The following is a 12,127-nucleotide window of genomic DNA, read 5'->3' on the forward strand; positions in this document are numbered from 1 at the left end:
TTCCTTAAATTTCTTTAAATAAAAAGACTGAGGCAGTACAGTGTCAAATGACTTGCTTAAATCAAATATGCTTTTAAATAGCAGAGTTAATATTCATACCTACATGTACAAGATTTCAAAGGCTATCAGCTGAGGCCTTATGTTGTGTATGCATTTTTCTGTGTCTCTCTCAACTTACTATTAATGATTTATTTTCTAAAACATATTTTTAGCAATGATCTCTTTCTGTATGTCTCTATATCTCTCCTATAAGGGTCTCAGAGATTTCTTATATTCTGATCTGGATCTTCCACCTTTAGCTTTTGAAACAAGGTAGTATTTGTTTGTGACTAGTAAATAAATTATTGTAGAGGCAAAACTGTCATAAACTACTCCTATGTCACCTACTATTTGTTTTTATTTATCTGCTTTTTAATAATAAAATTCCCTGTGATGAAATATACCTGTATTTCCTCAGCCAAGGCTATGGCCAGGTATTCTAAGGGCCATTAGGTGTGAAATGACCAGGAAAATAAATATCACAACCACTGTCACCACCCTGGCAGGCTGACCTCTCTGCCTTCAACTCAAAATGGGCATTGACAACACTAATCAGTGCAAAGAAAGGGTATACAAGCAACATGAGTCATTGGACGTTGCTGGCATAGCTATAAAAGCCCCATAATCTGTGTTAGGTACATGGATTCAGGCAGGGGAAGAAATGAGCATTTGCCATGCATCCTATCATCTCAAAGCTACTATTTTCTTTCTTTGGTGCCTGATCTTCCCAGTGCCCCTGCTACAGACCATAAAGGATTGGACTTTGCTAAGGTAGGAGTGCTAATCAGGACCACATAGTCACGTTGTAACTATTGTGGGCTCTTTTTCCATATGTGTGTTATATGCATGCTCATTACTGCATGTTATAAAGATAAATATATCAATATTACATAATGAATCATTTTCTTCAATCACTAAGTTTATTTGTTCTGATTTTAAAAGTAATAAAAAGTAATCAAATCATTTTGGGACCCCCCCAAAAAAGTGTTGTGCATATTGTGCTTAATTAATAATTCAACCCCAGAGCTCATGTCTCATGTTCTTGGCCTTCTCTAGGATAGAAGGGGAACACACAGGTGTCTGGATCTCTGAGTTGTTAGGTAGTAAGGGATCAAGGAAAGGAATTCAAATGAATAAATATGGTATTTCTGTTGACAGAGAAACCTCTCCAACTTTCTGCTATACACTTTCAAATTCCTCAAGAAACTGAATTTGTTCCATAACTACTAAGCACCCAAAATACCTAAAATCCCTTATAACTCATTTTAGTCATGTATTTTATAACAGTTCAGGAAACAGGTAAAATATCCTGTTAATACTTAGCCCAGAAAAATATGGTAAATCAGGTGACTCTTAATGACTAGCCAAGATCACAATAAAATAAAAGCATAAAAATGCAATTTGATACAAAATGCAAAACTTTATTATAGTTTTATATCAAGTACTATCTTAAGAACTGTTGTGTAGACTCTATTGTATGAGACATGAAAACTGCTCTTAAAATACTTTGAGTTCTTCCTGGCTGGCGTAGCTCAGTGGATTGAGTGCGGGCTGTGAACCAGTGTCGCAGGTTCGATTCCCAGTCAGGGTACATGCTTGGGTTGCAGGCCATGACCCCCAGCAACTGCACATTGATGTTTCTCTCTCTCTCTCTTTCTCCCTTCCTTCCCTCTCTGAAAATAAATAAATAAAATCTTTAAAATGCAAATTAAAAAATACTTTCAGTTCAGGTAGAGTTCACATAAAGACAGAAAGCTTGACTATAATACAAGGTGCTATTTTTTTTTTCTGGAAGTTAAAATTTAGTACACTAGGCTGGTTAAGAAAGTCAGTGAAGACAGGGAGTAACTGATAAATGAGCTTTTAAAAAGTATTTTAATGGCATACAATGAGTAAGTGTAAATGGACAGAGTATGCAGAACCAGGCACATTATGTCTGAAGGGTCATAGATTCTGTCCTAAGGCTAATTAGAAAGCCCAGAGGCCACCTACCTGGGCAATTCTCACCTAATGGCTTCACAATCTTTATTCTTGGGCCTTTCTATCCTGAAACTTGGATGGTTTATTTTTGGAGATTTTTTAACAGGTTAACTAAGTTAGTTTAATTTTTCTACTGTTTAATATACCTCCCCAGTGATAGGAGAATCAGGGATAGTGGTCATGATTTGACTGAGAACAGAAGGTTTACAAAGAAGTCTGGATAGACAAAGAACCATCTTTCCCAGTCTCTCAAATAAGACTTCACCCTGGGGTACTAATCCTCTGAGTCTGCCCTGATTTGTCTCTAAGAGCTCACTCCTTCCTTGTCTCTCACCCAGGATGAATTCCTTCTATGTTCTTTGACTAAGAAAGAGTGGCCACTCCTTACCCCAGGGGAAGAGATGCAGTTTCTGCAGCAGACCCATTTGAACAAGACAGACCCATAGGATGGACAGAAGCTGGCTATGCTGCACCACCCTTGCTATGAAATAACTGATATGGCTGACTACTTGATCTCTCCAGAAGGTTCCAAATGGAATAAGCACACTCTGACCTATAGGTACTTGGTGTTAAGACCTAGAGGGATAAGTGGGGTGATTACGTCAAAGGACTTCCTACAATGTCCTTCCTGGAGGCATTTCTACTGTCTTCTGTTTTCCCTGTCTTGTTTTTTTTTTTTTAATCACAATTACCCTCTAAAAGTTGTAGTTCTCAGACACTTGTTTACATAAGAATAATGTGAGAAATTTATTAAAATTATTAGAAATCCATGTTTTGCAGGTTTAAGCCCTTGGGTTTCTGATTCAATGAGTCTAAGATTTATCTGTTTTACAGATGAGCAAAATGAGGCCTCAAAATATTCAGTGAATTGCCTCAGAGTCATTCCTTTTTAGAGTGAGGAAAATTCCCCTACCTTTGATTCTATTCCACTTAAAACTATCTTCTTTCAGGATTATCAATTACCCAAAAGATATGAATCCATCTACAGTGAATGGCATTATACATGATGCAGTTTCTATCTGGAGCAATGTGACCTCCTCGATCTTTCAGAAAGTGAAGGGTCAAGATTCAGACATTAAGTTTTCTTTCTGGCAGTTGGGTAAGAAGCTGACATGGGAGGGAGGATCTGGTATCCAATGTAACATGCCAGCAATCTCAATCTATAAGCAAAAAACCTACTCCACCTAGTCTATATTCTCAGAAAAATATTCTGACAAAATTCTAATGGAAATAAATTAGTCAATAACTTGGGAAAAACATTTTAGTGCAATGAAGGAGTAGGTAGGTGAGGGGATACACTATGGTGTGAATAAAGCAAGGGAGGAAGAATTAAACATTTTCCCTCTCAAAGAAAGTTGTATAGCCCTCCAATCTGTTGAAATGCTTCCCAAAGTTAATCCATTGTATTTATAAAACCTGTAGAGTCTAAGTTTTCTCCCCCCTATTTCCTTCCTTTTTTGGAGGAGGTTTTTTTTGTGTCTAACTTTTAACTTTCAATCAGTCTTTCCCATCTTTCCTTGTTCTCTTTACCACAGAATATAGATAGCTAGGATTTTGGCCCCATCCTATTGCTCTGCATAGATGGTGCCTTAGTTCTCTAATACCTCAGCAATACCCTGATGCATAATACCCTAAGGCTCTGAGGTTTATCTAAAGCCATTCCTACCCTTGACCCAACCCTCCTCCACACCCCACCCTACCACATCCTTTTTGTGACAATAGCTTCTGTCCTTGTCCACAGACCATGGAGATGGTTGGCCCTTTGATGGGCCAGGTCATATCTTAGCCCATGCCTTTTTACCAAATTCTGAAACTCCAGCAATTATCCACTTTGACAAGGGAGAACGTTGGTCAACTTCATACAAAGGTAAAAACCTGATGTGGTGGGGTTGCTAAAACTGGCATTGATGTTCTACATTTCAGTCTGGAATACAGTAAAGAGGATAGAGGTAAGGTTTCTGAGTGCTCAGTGTTAGGCAGAAAGATTTGGCTGTGGGATTGGGTCTCCTATTTGAGTGGGAAGAGGTGAGACTATTTTTTCTTTTTAATATATTTTATTGATTATGCTATTGCAGTTGTCCCATTTTTCCCGCTTCACTCCCCTCCACCCTGCACACCCTCTCCCACCCACATTCCCCCCTTTAGTTAATGCCCATGTGTCATACTTACAAGTTCTTGGCTTCTACATTTCCCATACTACTCTTACCGCCCCGCTGTCTATTTTCTACCTACCATATATGCTACTTATTCTCTGTACCTTTTCGCCCCTCTCCCCCTCCCACTTGCCCCCATCCTATTGGTAGAATGGAGAAATGGAGAACACACCCTCCATGTGTTCTCCATTTCTGTGGTTCTGTTCCTGTTCTAGTTGTTTGCTTAGTTTGCTTTTGTTTATGTTTTAGGTGTGGTTGTTAATTATTGTGAGTTTGCTGTCATTTTACTGCTCATTTTTTATCTTCCTTTCCTTAGATAAGTCCCTTTAACATTTCATATAATAAGGGCTTGGTGATGATGAACTTCTTTAACTTGACCTTATCAGAGAAGCACTTTATCTGCCCTTCCATTCTAAATGAAAGCTTTGCTGGATAGAGCAATCTTGGATGAAGGTTTTTGCCTTTCATGACTTGGAATACTTTTTTCCAGTTCCTTCTTGCCTGCAAGGCCTCTTTTGGGAAATCAGCTGACAGTCTGATGGGAACTCCTTTGTAGGTAACTGTCTCCTTATCTCTTGCTGCTTCTAGAATTCTCTCCTTATCTTTAATCTTGGGCAATGTAATTATGATGTGCCTTGGTGTGTTCCTCCTTGGGTCCAACTTCTTTGAGACTCTCTGAGCTTCCTGGACTTCCTGGAAGCCTATTTCCTTAGCCAGATTGGGGAAGTTCTTTATTATTTGTTCAAATAACTTTTCCACTTGTTGATCTTCCTCTTCTCCTTCTGGTACCCCTATAACTCAGATGCTGGAACATTTAAAGATATCCTGGATGTTCCTAAGCCTCTCCTCATATTTTTGAATTCTTGTTTCTTCATTCTTTTCTGTTTGATTATTTCTTTCTTCCTTCTGGTCCACTCCATTGATTTGAGTCCTAGTTTCCTTCCCATCACTATTGGTTCCCTGTACATTTTCCTTTATTTCACTTATTTGCTTTATTTTGCCTTCATTTTTTCATCTAATTTATGATCAAATTCAACCAATTCTGTGAGCATCCTGATTACTAATGTTTTGAACTGTGCATCTGATAGGTTGGCTATCTCTTTGTCACTTAGTTGTATTTTTTCTGGAGCTTTGATCTGTTCTTTCCTTTGGGCCATTATTTTTTTTGTCTTGATGTGCCTATTACGTAGTGAGGGACAAAGCCTTAGGTGTTCACCATTGTGGGGCAACCCACATTGCTGGCTTGTGATTCTGTATGTGAGGAAGGGATACAAGAGGGAACACTTACTCCACTCTTTTCTGGATTTCAGTCACTTCCCCCACTTCCCACAAGCAAATTGGGCCCTTCTGATGCTGATTCCCATGTGGGTGGGTTTGTGTACATCCTGGGAACCTGTGGGTCTCTCCAAAGAACTCTCCTGTGAGGCTGGGAGTTTCTCCTGGTTCCTCAACCCCCACAGGTGTTTTCAATTGGTGTTTTGAGGCTTTATTTCCCTGAGTTGGGACCCTGGGTTGCACAGTCTGTCTCATTCTCCAGTTTTGCTTGGTTTATCTGTTTGTGAACGTGGGACTTCGGGGCCAGGCAGCCGCCTTGTGTGCTGCATCCCTCCACAATCCACCACCTCACTGGGTCCTCCAACTGCCACTTTGCGCACCCAGGGTCCACCAGCTGCCCTGCCATGAGCCTTCTCCATCCTGGCTCCCCGACTCCACCCTTCCTACTGGTCTGGATGAATATGTCTACTTTAACTTTGTCGGGCTTCCATACAGTTCAATTTTCTGTCAGTATTGGTTGTTTTTTTTTTGTTTGTTGGTTGGTTTTAAATTGTTGTTTTCCTTCTTTTGGTTGTGTGAGGAGGCACAGTGTGTCTACCTACACCTCCATCTTGGCTGGAAGTCCAGGTTATTTCTAAACAAAGATGCTCCGATAATAAACACATTCATATTGTGACTTTCTCTATCTCTTTGTTTCCAGTTATCAAATTTCTCTATGTTTCTGTTCACTTCCAATTTATCTATTTATATATTTTGCTGTTTCGTATCCCACTTAGGTTCTTTTTCTCTCTGCCTACCTTTTTTTTTTTGGTGGGGGGGGATTGTAGTTTTTTCCTCCTTTTCTGTTCTCTCCTTTTTTCTTTTTTGTTTTTCACACATCAGTTTCTGCATTCTCTATGCATATTTAATTTTTATCTCTTTTGTTTGTGCCTTTTAAGGGTTTAATCTGCTCCTGGTTGCTATTCATGAGCTGGGTCATTCTCTAGGCCTCTGGCACTTCATGAGTCAGAACTCCATCATGTACCCTAGATATGTTTATCAGAACCCTAGAACCTTCCACCTTGATGTTGATGATATCCAAAAAATCCAGCAATTGTGGTCTGTGTCCCTGGAAGGGAGGGGAATCTGAGCAGAAAAATTCACTTGAAATGTACTAATTCTTCTGCCTCTATTAGGAGAAAGATGTTCATCTGAAATGCCCTGATGTTGACACAGAAGAAGCATTTAACCTGATGTTTCATTGGCTTCATTGGAGGATCAAAGAACTCAGCTCACTAAAACTAGCCTTGGATACTGCTTGAATTAACCCCTAAAGAATGCAACTTGGTCAGTGGCCCTGACCAGGTTTCATTCAAAACTCAAAATACTTCAGGGTCAAAATAAAGATTATTTTTAAGAGTAAAATTTTGGTCTTGTAATTTGGTATGTCTCAGCGTTTGGTATGTTCCAGCACTGTCTGTGATGAGATGGGAGAGAAGAATATAGTAGAGTGGAGAACTCTAGCAAAGATGGTCATGGAACTCTTGAATTACCTGAAAAAAAAGTTAAAAATAAGCCTTTTAAATAGTACATGGGCAGAGTTTAAGGAAGGTTATTTATGCTGCATTGAGGATTGCAGCTACAGAGACCAACTGTCAGGATGGTAGCTTAATCACTCATTAGCTCTGAGTTGTTGGGCAAGTTATTTAACCTCTTTGTGACTTGGTGTAACATTTGTTACATAATTGTAATGACTTAATCTACTGTCATGGTGCTAAATGATATAATGAAGGTAAACCTGTTTAATCAGTACTTGATAATTTTAGCTATAATGAATATTGTAGTTGAGATATTAGATTAAAAAAGTATGTCCTGTTAAGTCTATATCTTACTGCCTGGATTTAGAGAAGAAAATCGTTGGTGGAGAGTATGAGATGGGTAGGACAACAGTATGTAATCAGATGCAGAGTAGAAGCCACAAGGAGGTGTACGACATACTAGGCTGAAGGGTTATTCCACTCACCTGGCCAGACATAAGCACTCATTTTTCTATTTTAGAATGAAGACAAATGGGGAAAATTTTCTGACACGAGGGACTGTAATGCTTAAGGCAATATTGGCCTGGTAATAAAAAGCCTAAAATGAGAAAACTGAGTTTTGGGTGATAAGTTGAAGTAAAGGCATCTGCCAAGGGAAGTGAGGCTAGTACATTACATAGGGACATTATTTCAAAAATGGGTCAGGAAAGACTGTACTAACAAAGGTGCAAAAAAGGACAAGAGCAAGTCATATAAAAAGAAAATTTCATAAACTATTTTAATATTAATGTTTTCATTGCAAAAACAATATAGTATATGTATTAAGATAAGCCAATGTACTTGTTTTTGAAAATACAAATGGTATTTGAGAGTGATTTCTGAAAAACTCAAATTACTGTGCATAAAATGATAATTTGAGTTCTTAAGAGTAACTGTAGGAAAGTAGATGAGAAATAAGACAGTAAAATTGGTTACAGTCTTTTGAGTTATAGGACATGACACGTCTCTGTAAGTTGTGTCAGCTTTCAGAGAAAAGTCATTTCCCTGCAGTCACACCCATCTTCACCCACAGCACACAAATGGGTGAAACTGGGAAGCAAATGTCTCACCATTTTCACATTACACAGGGAAATTCTTTAGAGTGATGCAGCGGAGTCTCAGTGTGTTGGCCCAGGCTGTCTGGCCCGTGCGATATGCAGTTCGGCACTTTTCTCCTTGCCCAATGCTCTTCTTCCCCTCATGGGTGTTAATTTCTGATAAATACTGAGGTCTTATAAGAAATTTAATGTCATAACTTATGGCCTAACATTTAGGTTTTTGCAATTTGAGCTCTGAAGCTGCTTGCAAGACATGACTTAGCCTTTTTGGACTCTAAAACCACCTGCAGAGCTAGCAGCCTCACTGTGTTGATTGTACTGATTGATAGGGCATGCTCCTTGCATCGCTGATAAATAATATTTCCTGGACTGTAATTGTGTGACCAAAGACCAGTTTTTTTGTTGTTGTTTTGTTTGTTCTATAGGCCTGGGCTGAAACTAGGATTTGATAAATGTTTTATCATATATTATCTATTGTTCTCACAACCCCATTTGTTTGACCAGTGAGCCAGCCAAACATTGAAAAGACCAGTCAGAAAATGAATGGTGTAAATTTATGGTCTTGTTTCTCCTAGAAACCCATCTCTTTGATCACCAGCTCCTTACAACTTTTGCCTTCAGAAAATCTTCTTATCCCCACTATCTAGGAACATATTCTCATTTCATTCTGAGGGCTCTGTTTCCTGGTTTACATATCTATGACCTGAATAAGCTCTCTTTTAATTTCTTAAAAGGATCCTCTGGACTTTTGCATATAAGAATTTGATTTATTTTATTTTTAAAAAATTTTATTTATTTTTGTTTATTTGTATTATATTTTCCATGATTTTATTTTTATATATCAGTACCAAAGACTTAGAAAAAGATAATCTATGAACTCTGTTACCATTAGCATAAATTAATATCAAACACATAAAAATAAATCTAATGTAAGATGTATAATATCTCTTAACAGAAAAGTACAAACAATATTTTGAAAAAATAAAGACCTTAATTAACTGAGGTATATGTTCTTAAACTGGAAAATCTGGTCATCTAAAAATTTTAATTCTCCCAAGATTGATCTATGGATCAATTTCAACTTCATTCTCAATAAAAGTCTCAATATATATTTTGAAAGAAAATCACAATTTATTTCTAAAGTTTATAAATAAATTCCAAGTGGTGGATAGTCAAGATAAGTTAAGAGTATATTGGGAAGCCTTGCTTTATACCAAGCAATGTTCCAGATAATGGTTTTTGCCTTTACAGAGCTCAGTATGGAGACTTGAATCCTATTGTTTCTTAATGAATTACTAGTAAACACATAACTAATGAACAACCCTGTCCATGAAGAAAGGGTAAAGACCTTATAATATTGTAGAAGGGCCTATTATCACACTTAAGTACCTTAGCTCTATATGAATGTCCCTAAAGAAGCTGAAGTTTTAGTATTTCTCTGGGTTAGAGTAGGAACCATGAGTTCACTCTCATATGCTCACTCAAGAAGAGAAAACTATTCCATTTGAAAGAAAAGACTGGCTGTGGTGGATAGATGTAGAGACACATTTCTACAATTTCCAAGATCATAATCATATGTTCCTGGCAAGCTGTAGTTAAAGGCTATTTATATTAATAGCTTCTCTGGGGATCCATCAGACTGTGACACCAACCCCAAATCTTATAACCCAGGAGTATTTATAGGGATAGTGAAAGCATTCAAGCCTCATTATTGGTGGAACCAAAGCTTTTCAGTACCTGAGGTCCATGGAGAATCAAAATTGTAGCATATATAATCTGTTTAAGTTTGATCTTCAGATAGAGATGCAACTCTTCTCAGGTGAGGAATATACCAAAGAGAGCAAAAACTAACAGCACAGAAATACAAAGAAAAATTCAAAGAAAGAGGCAATAAAAGGACTGGGAAAAGTAGAGAATTATTTGGTGAAAAGACACAAAGTTAGGTAAAAAGAAAATAGAATGAAATGGCAACCTGAGCAGAATATGAGAATAAAGATGTTTAGAAAGTAAATTAATGGGAGAGAGAGACAGAGAGACAGACAGAGAGAGAGAGAGAGAGAGAGAGAGAGAGAGAGAGAGAGAGAGAGAATATGGCTTTCCTTACCTACAAAGGAGGAAAATTTAGGCATATAAAGAAAAATAAAACTGGATTATTTGGGAAAAGGACTACTGGTAACATGATTAAGCATTCATATTGATGAATTTGGCTTCTGTGTAAATTTCAGGTGTTAACTTTTTTAATTGCAAATAAGGCGTAAGTAGCTTTTGGCATAGTCTATGTTAATCTACAAGGACTAAAGAAAGTAAAATCATTAAAAGGACAATGTACAATTTATGCAGGAGAGCAAGTGAATGTCATTCTCCTTAGAGGTAAACAATTTTGAAATGTATGAAATGTGATATTCTATTCCAATCTTTCTTAACAATTTTAAGATGGGCTAATGAGTGGAAGATTATTGATGCAAATACATAAAAGTTCCTGTCAGAGATTACCAGGTTTCTGTGGTACACACTTTTGTTCCAGAATTTGTTTTTCATGCAAAATGTTTCTTACATGAGAACCGAACCATAAAAGGTACCTCCTTTTTCCCTCTGTGAGGTTAGAGGAAATATGTATTGTATTCTGATGGCACTGCCTATGCTCACAAGGAATAACTTTGAGGGATAAAAAAGAATAACAAAAAACTATTCCTCATGTTCACCAGAGTCACCATGGTGGTGTGGAATGCCAATGGTACTATGGAGCCCATATTTATTCTGAAGGGTTTTCCTGGACTGGAGTATGCTCATTCTTGGCTCTCAATTCTATTCTGCTGTGTATTCCTGGGATCATTTATTGGTAATATTACCATTCTGTCTGTCATTTGGATTGAGTCCTCACTCCACCAGCCCATGTATTATTTCATTTCCATTTTGGCACTAAATGACCTAGGTATGTCCCTGTCCACACTTCCCACTATATTTTCTGTTTTATGGTTGCATACTCGAGAAATTCAGGCAAGTGCTTGCTATGCTCAGCTCTTCTTCATCCACACATTCACATTCCTGGAATCTTCACTGCTATTGGCCATGGCCTTTGATCGTTTTGTTGCTATCTGTCATCCACTTCACTATACCACCATCCTCACCAACAGTGTAATAGGCAAGATTGGTTTGGCCTGCTTGCTAAGAAGCATGGGAGTTGTACTACCCACACCTTTGCTGCTAACCCATTATCACTACTGCCACGACAATGTCCTCTCCCATCCTTTCTGTTTGCACCAAGATGTTCTGAAATTGTCCTGTTCAGATGTCAGGATCAACAACATTTATGGACTGTGCATAGTTATTGTCACACTAGGTGTGGATTCAGTCTTAATTCTTCTTTCTTATGTCCTGATTCTGAATGCTGTGCTGAGCATTGCAACTGGTGAAGAACGGCTCAAAGCACTCAACACATGTGTATCCCACATCTGCGTGGTGCTCATCTTCTTTGTTCCAGTTATTGGAGTGTCAATGGCCCATCGCTTTGGGAAGCATCTGTCTCCTGTAGTCCACATCCTCATGGCTAACATCTACCTGCTCCTTCCCCCAGTGCTTAACCCCATTGTCTATAGTGCCAGGACAAAACAGATTCGGCTAGGAATTCTCCGCAAGTTTGGGCTAGGGAGGAGGCTTTAAATAACTCTGTCCTCCAGTTTTCCCACTGAAAAATCCTGGGGCAACTACTGGAGTTGATGAGAAGTAACATATTTGGAGCTTAATCGTCTGTTTAAATTCCTAATTCTTCCACTTCCTAGATATATGACCTGAGTTAATCATCAGTCCTTATGAGATGCAGGTTTTTCAGAGCCAGATTGTGATAAGCATGGCCTTTTAATAATTTTATTTTAATCCCCAAAGTAATTATGAGACTTATAATAGACACTGTATATAAAAGTGATTGTTTTAAAAAACTGGAAAATTAATATGATTAAATTATTATAAATAATAATATTACTTATGAAATACAACTATGTTTATACAGTTTCTCATGTTTATGATCTAAAAAACAGAAATCAATCTTTCTCTTTTTCTAACATGTTTC

General features: G+C 37.9%; 2 protein-coding genes across 2 annotated transcripts; both read left to right on the forward strand.

Annotated features, from left to right (window-relative positions):
• The first annotated feature begins 571 nt into the window (after nucleotides 1–571).
• On the forward strand, nucleotides 572–6,651 carry MMP26 (matrix metallopeptidase 26). Its single transcript, XM_045850711.1, is given in 6 exon segments — nucleotides 572–607; nucleotides 2,358–2,578; nucleotides 2,970–3,118; nucleotides 3,761–3,886; nucleotides 6,386–6,539; nucleotides 6,615–6,651. Coding segments are annotated over 6 exon segments (723 nt in total).
• Nucleotides 6,652–10,773: 4,122 nt separating this feature from the next.
• Nucleotides 10,774–11,721, forward strand: LOC123826708 (olfactory receptor 51L1-like). Its single transcript, XM_045850714.1, has one exon. It carries the CDS (start codon nucleotides 10,774–10,776, stop codon nucleotides 11,719–11,721), a length of 948 nt encoding a protein of 315 aa, XP_045706670.1.
• The last annotated feature ends 406 nt before the right edge of the window (nucleotides 11,722–12,127 follow it).

Source organism: Phyllostomus hastatus, unplaced genomic scaffold (assembly GCF_019186645.2).
Source record: "Phyllostomus hastatus isolate PE091 unplaced genomic scaffold, TTU_PhHast_1.1 phas_contig_845, whole genome shotgun sequence".
In the NCBI taxonomy this organism is placed as follows: Eukaryota; Metazoa; Chordata; class Mammalia; order Chiroptera; family Phyllostomidae; genus Phyllostomus; species Phyllostomus hastatus.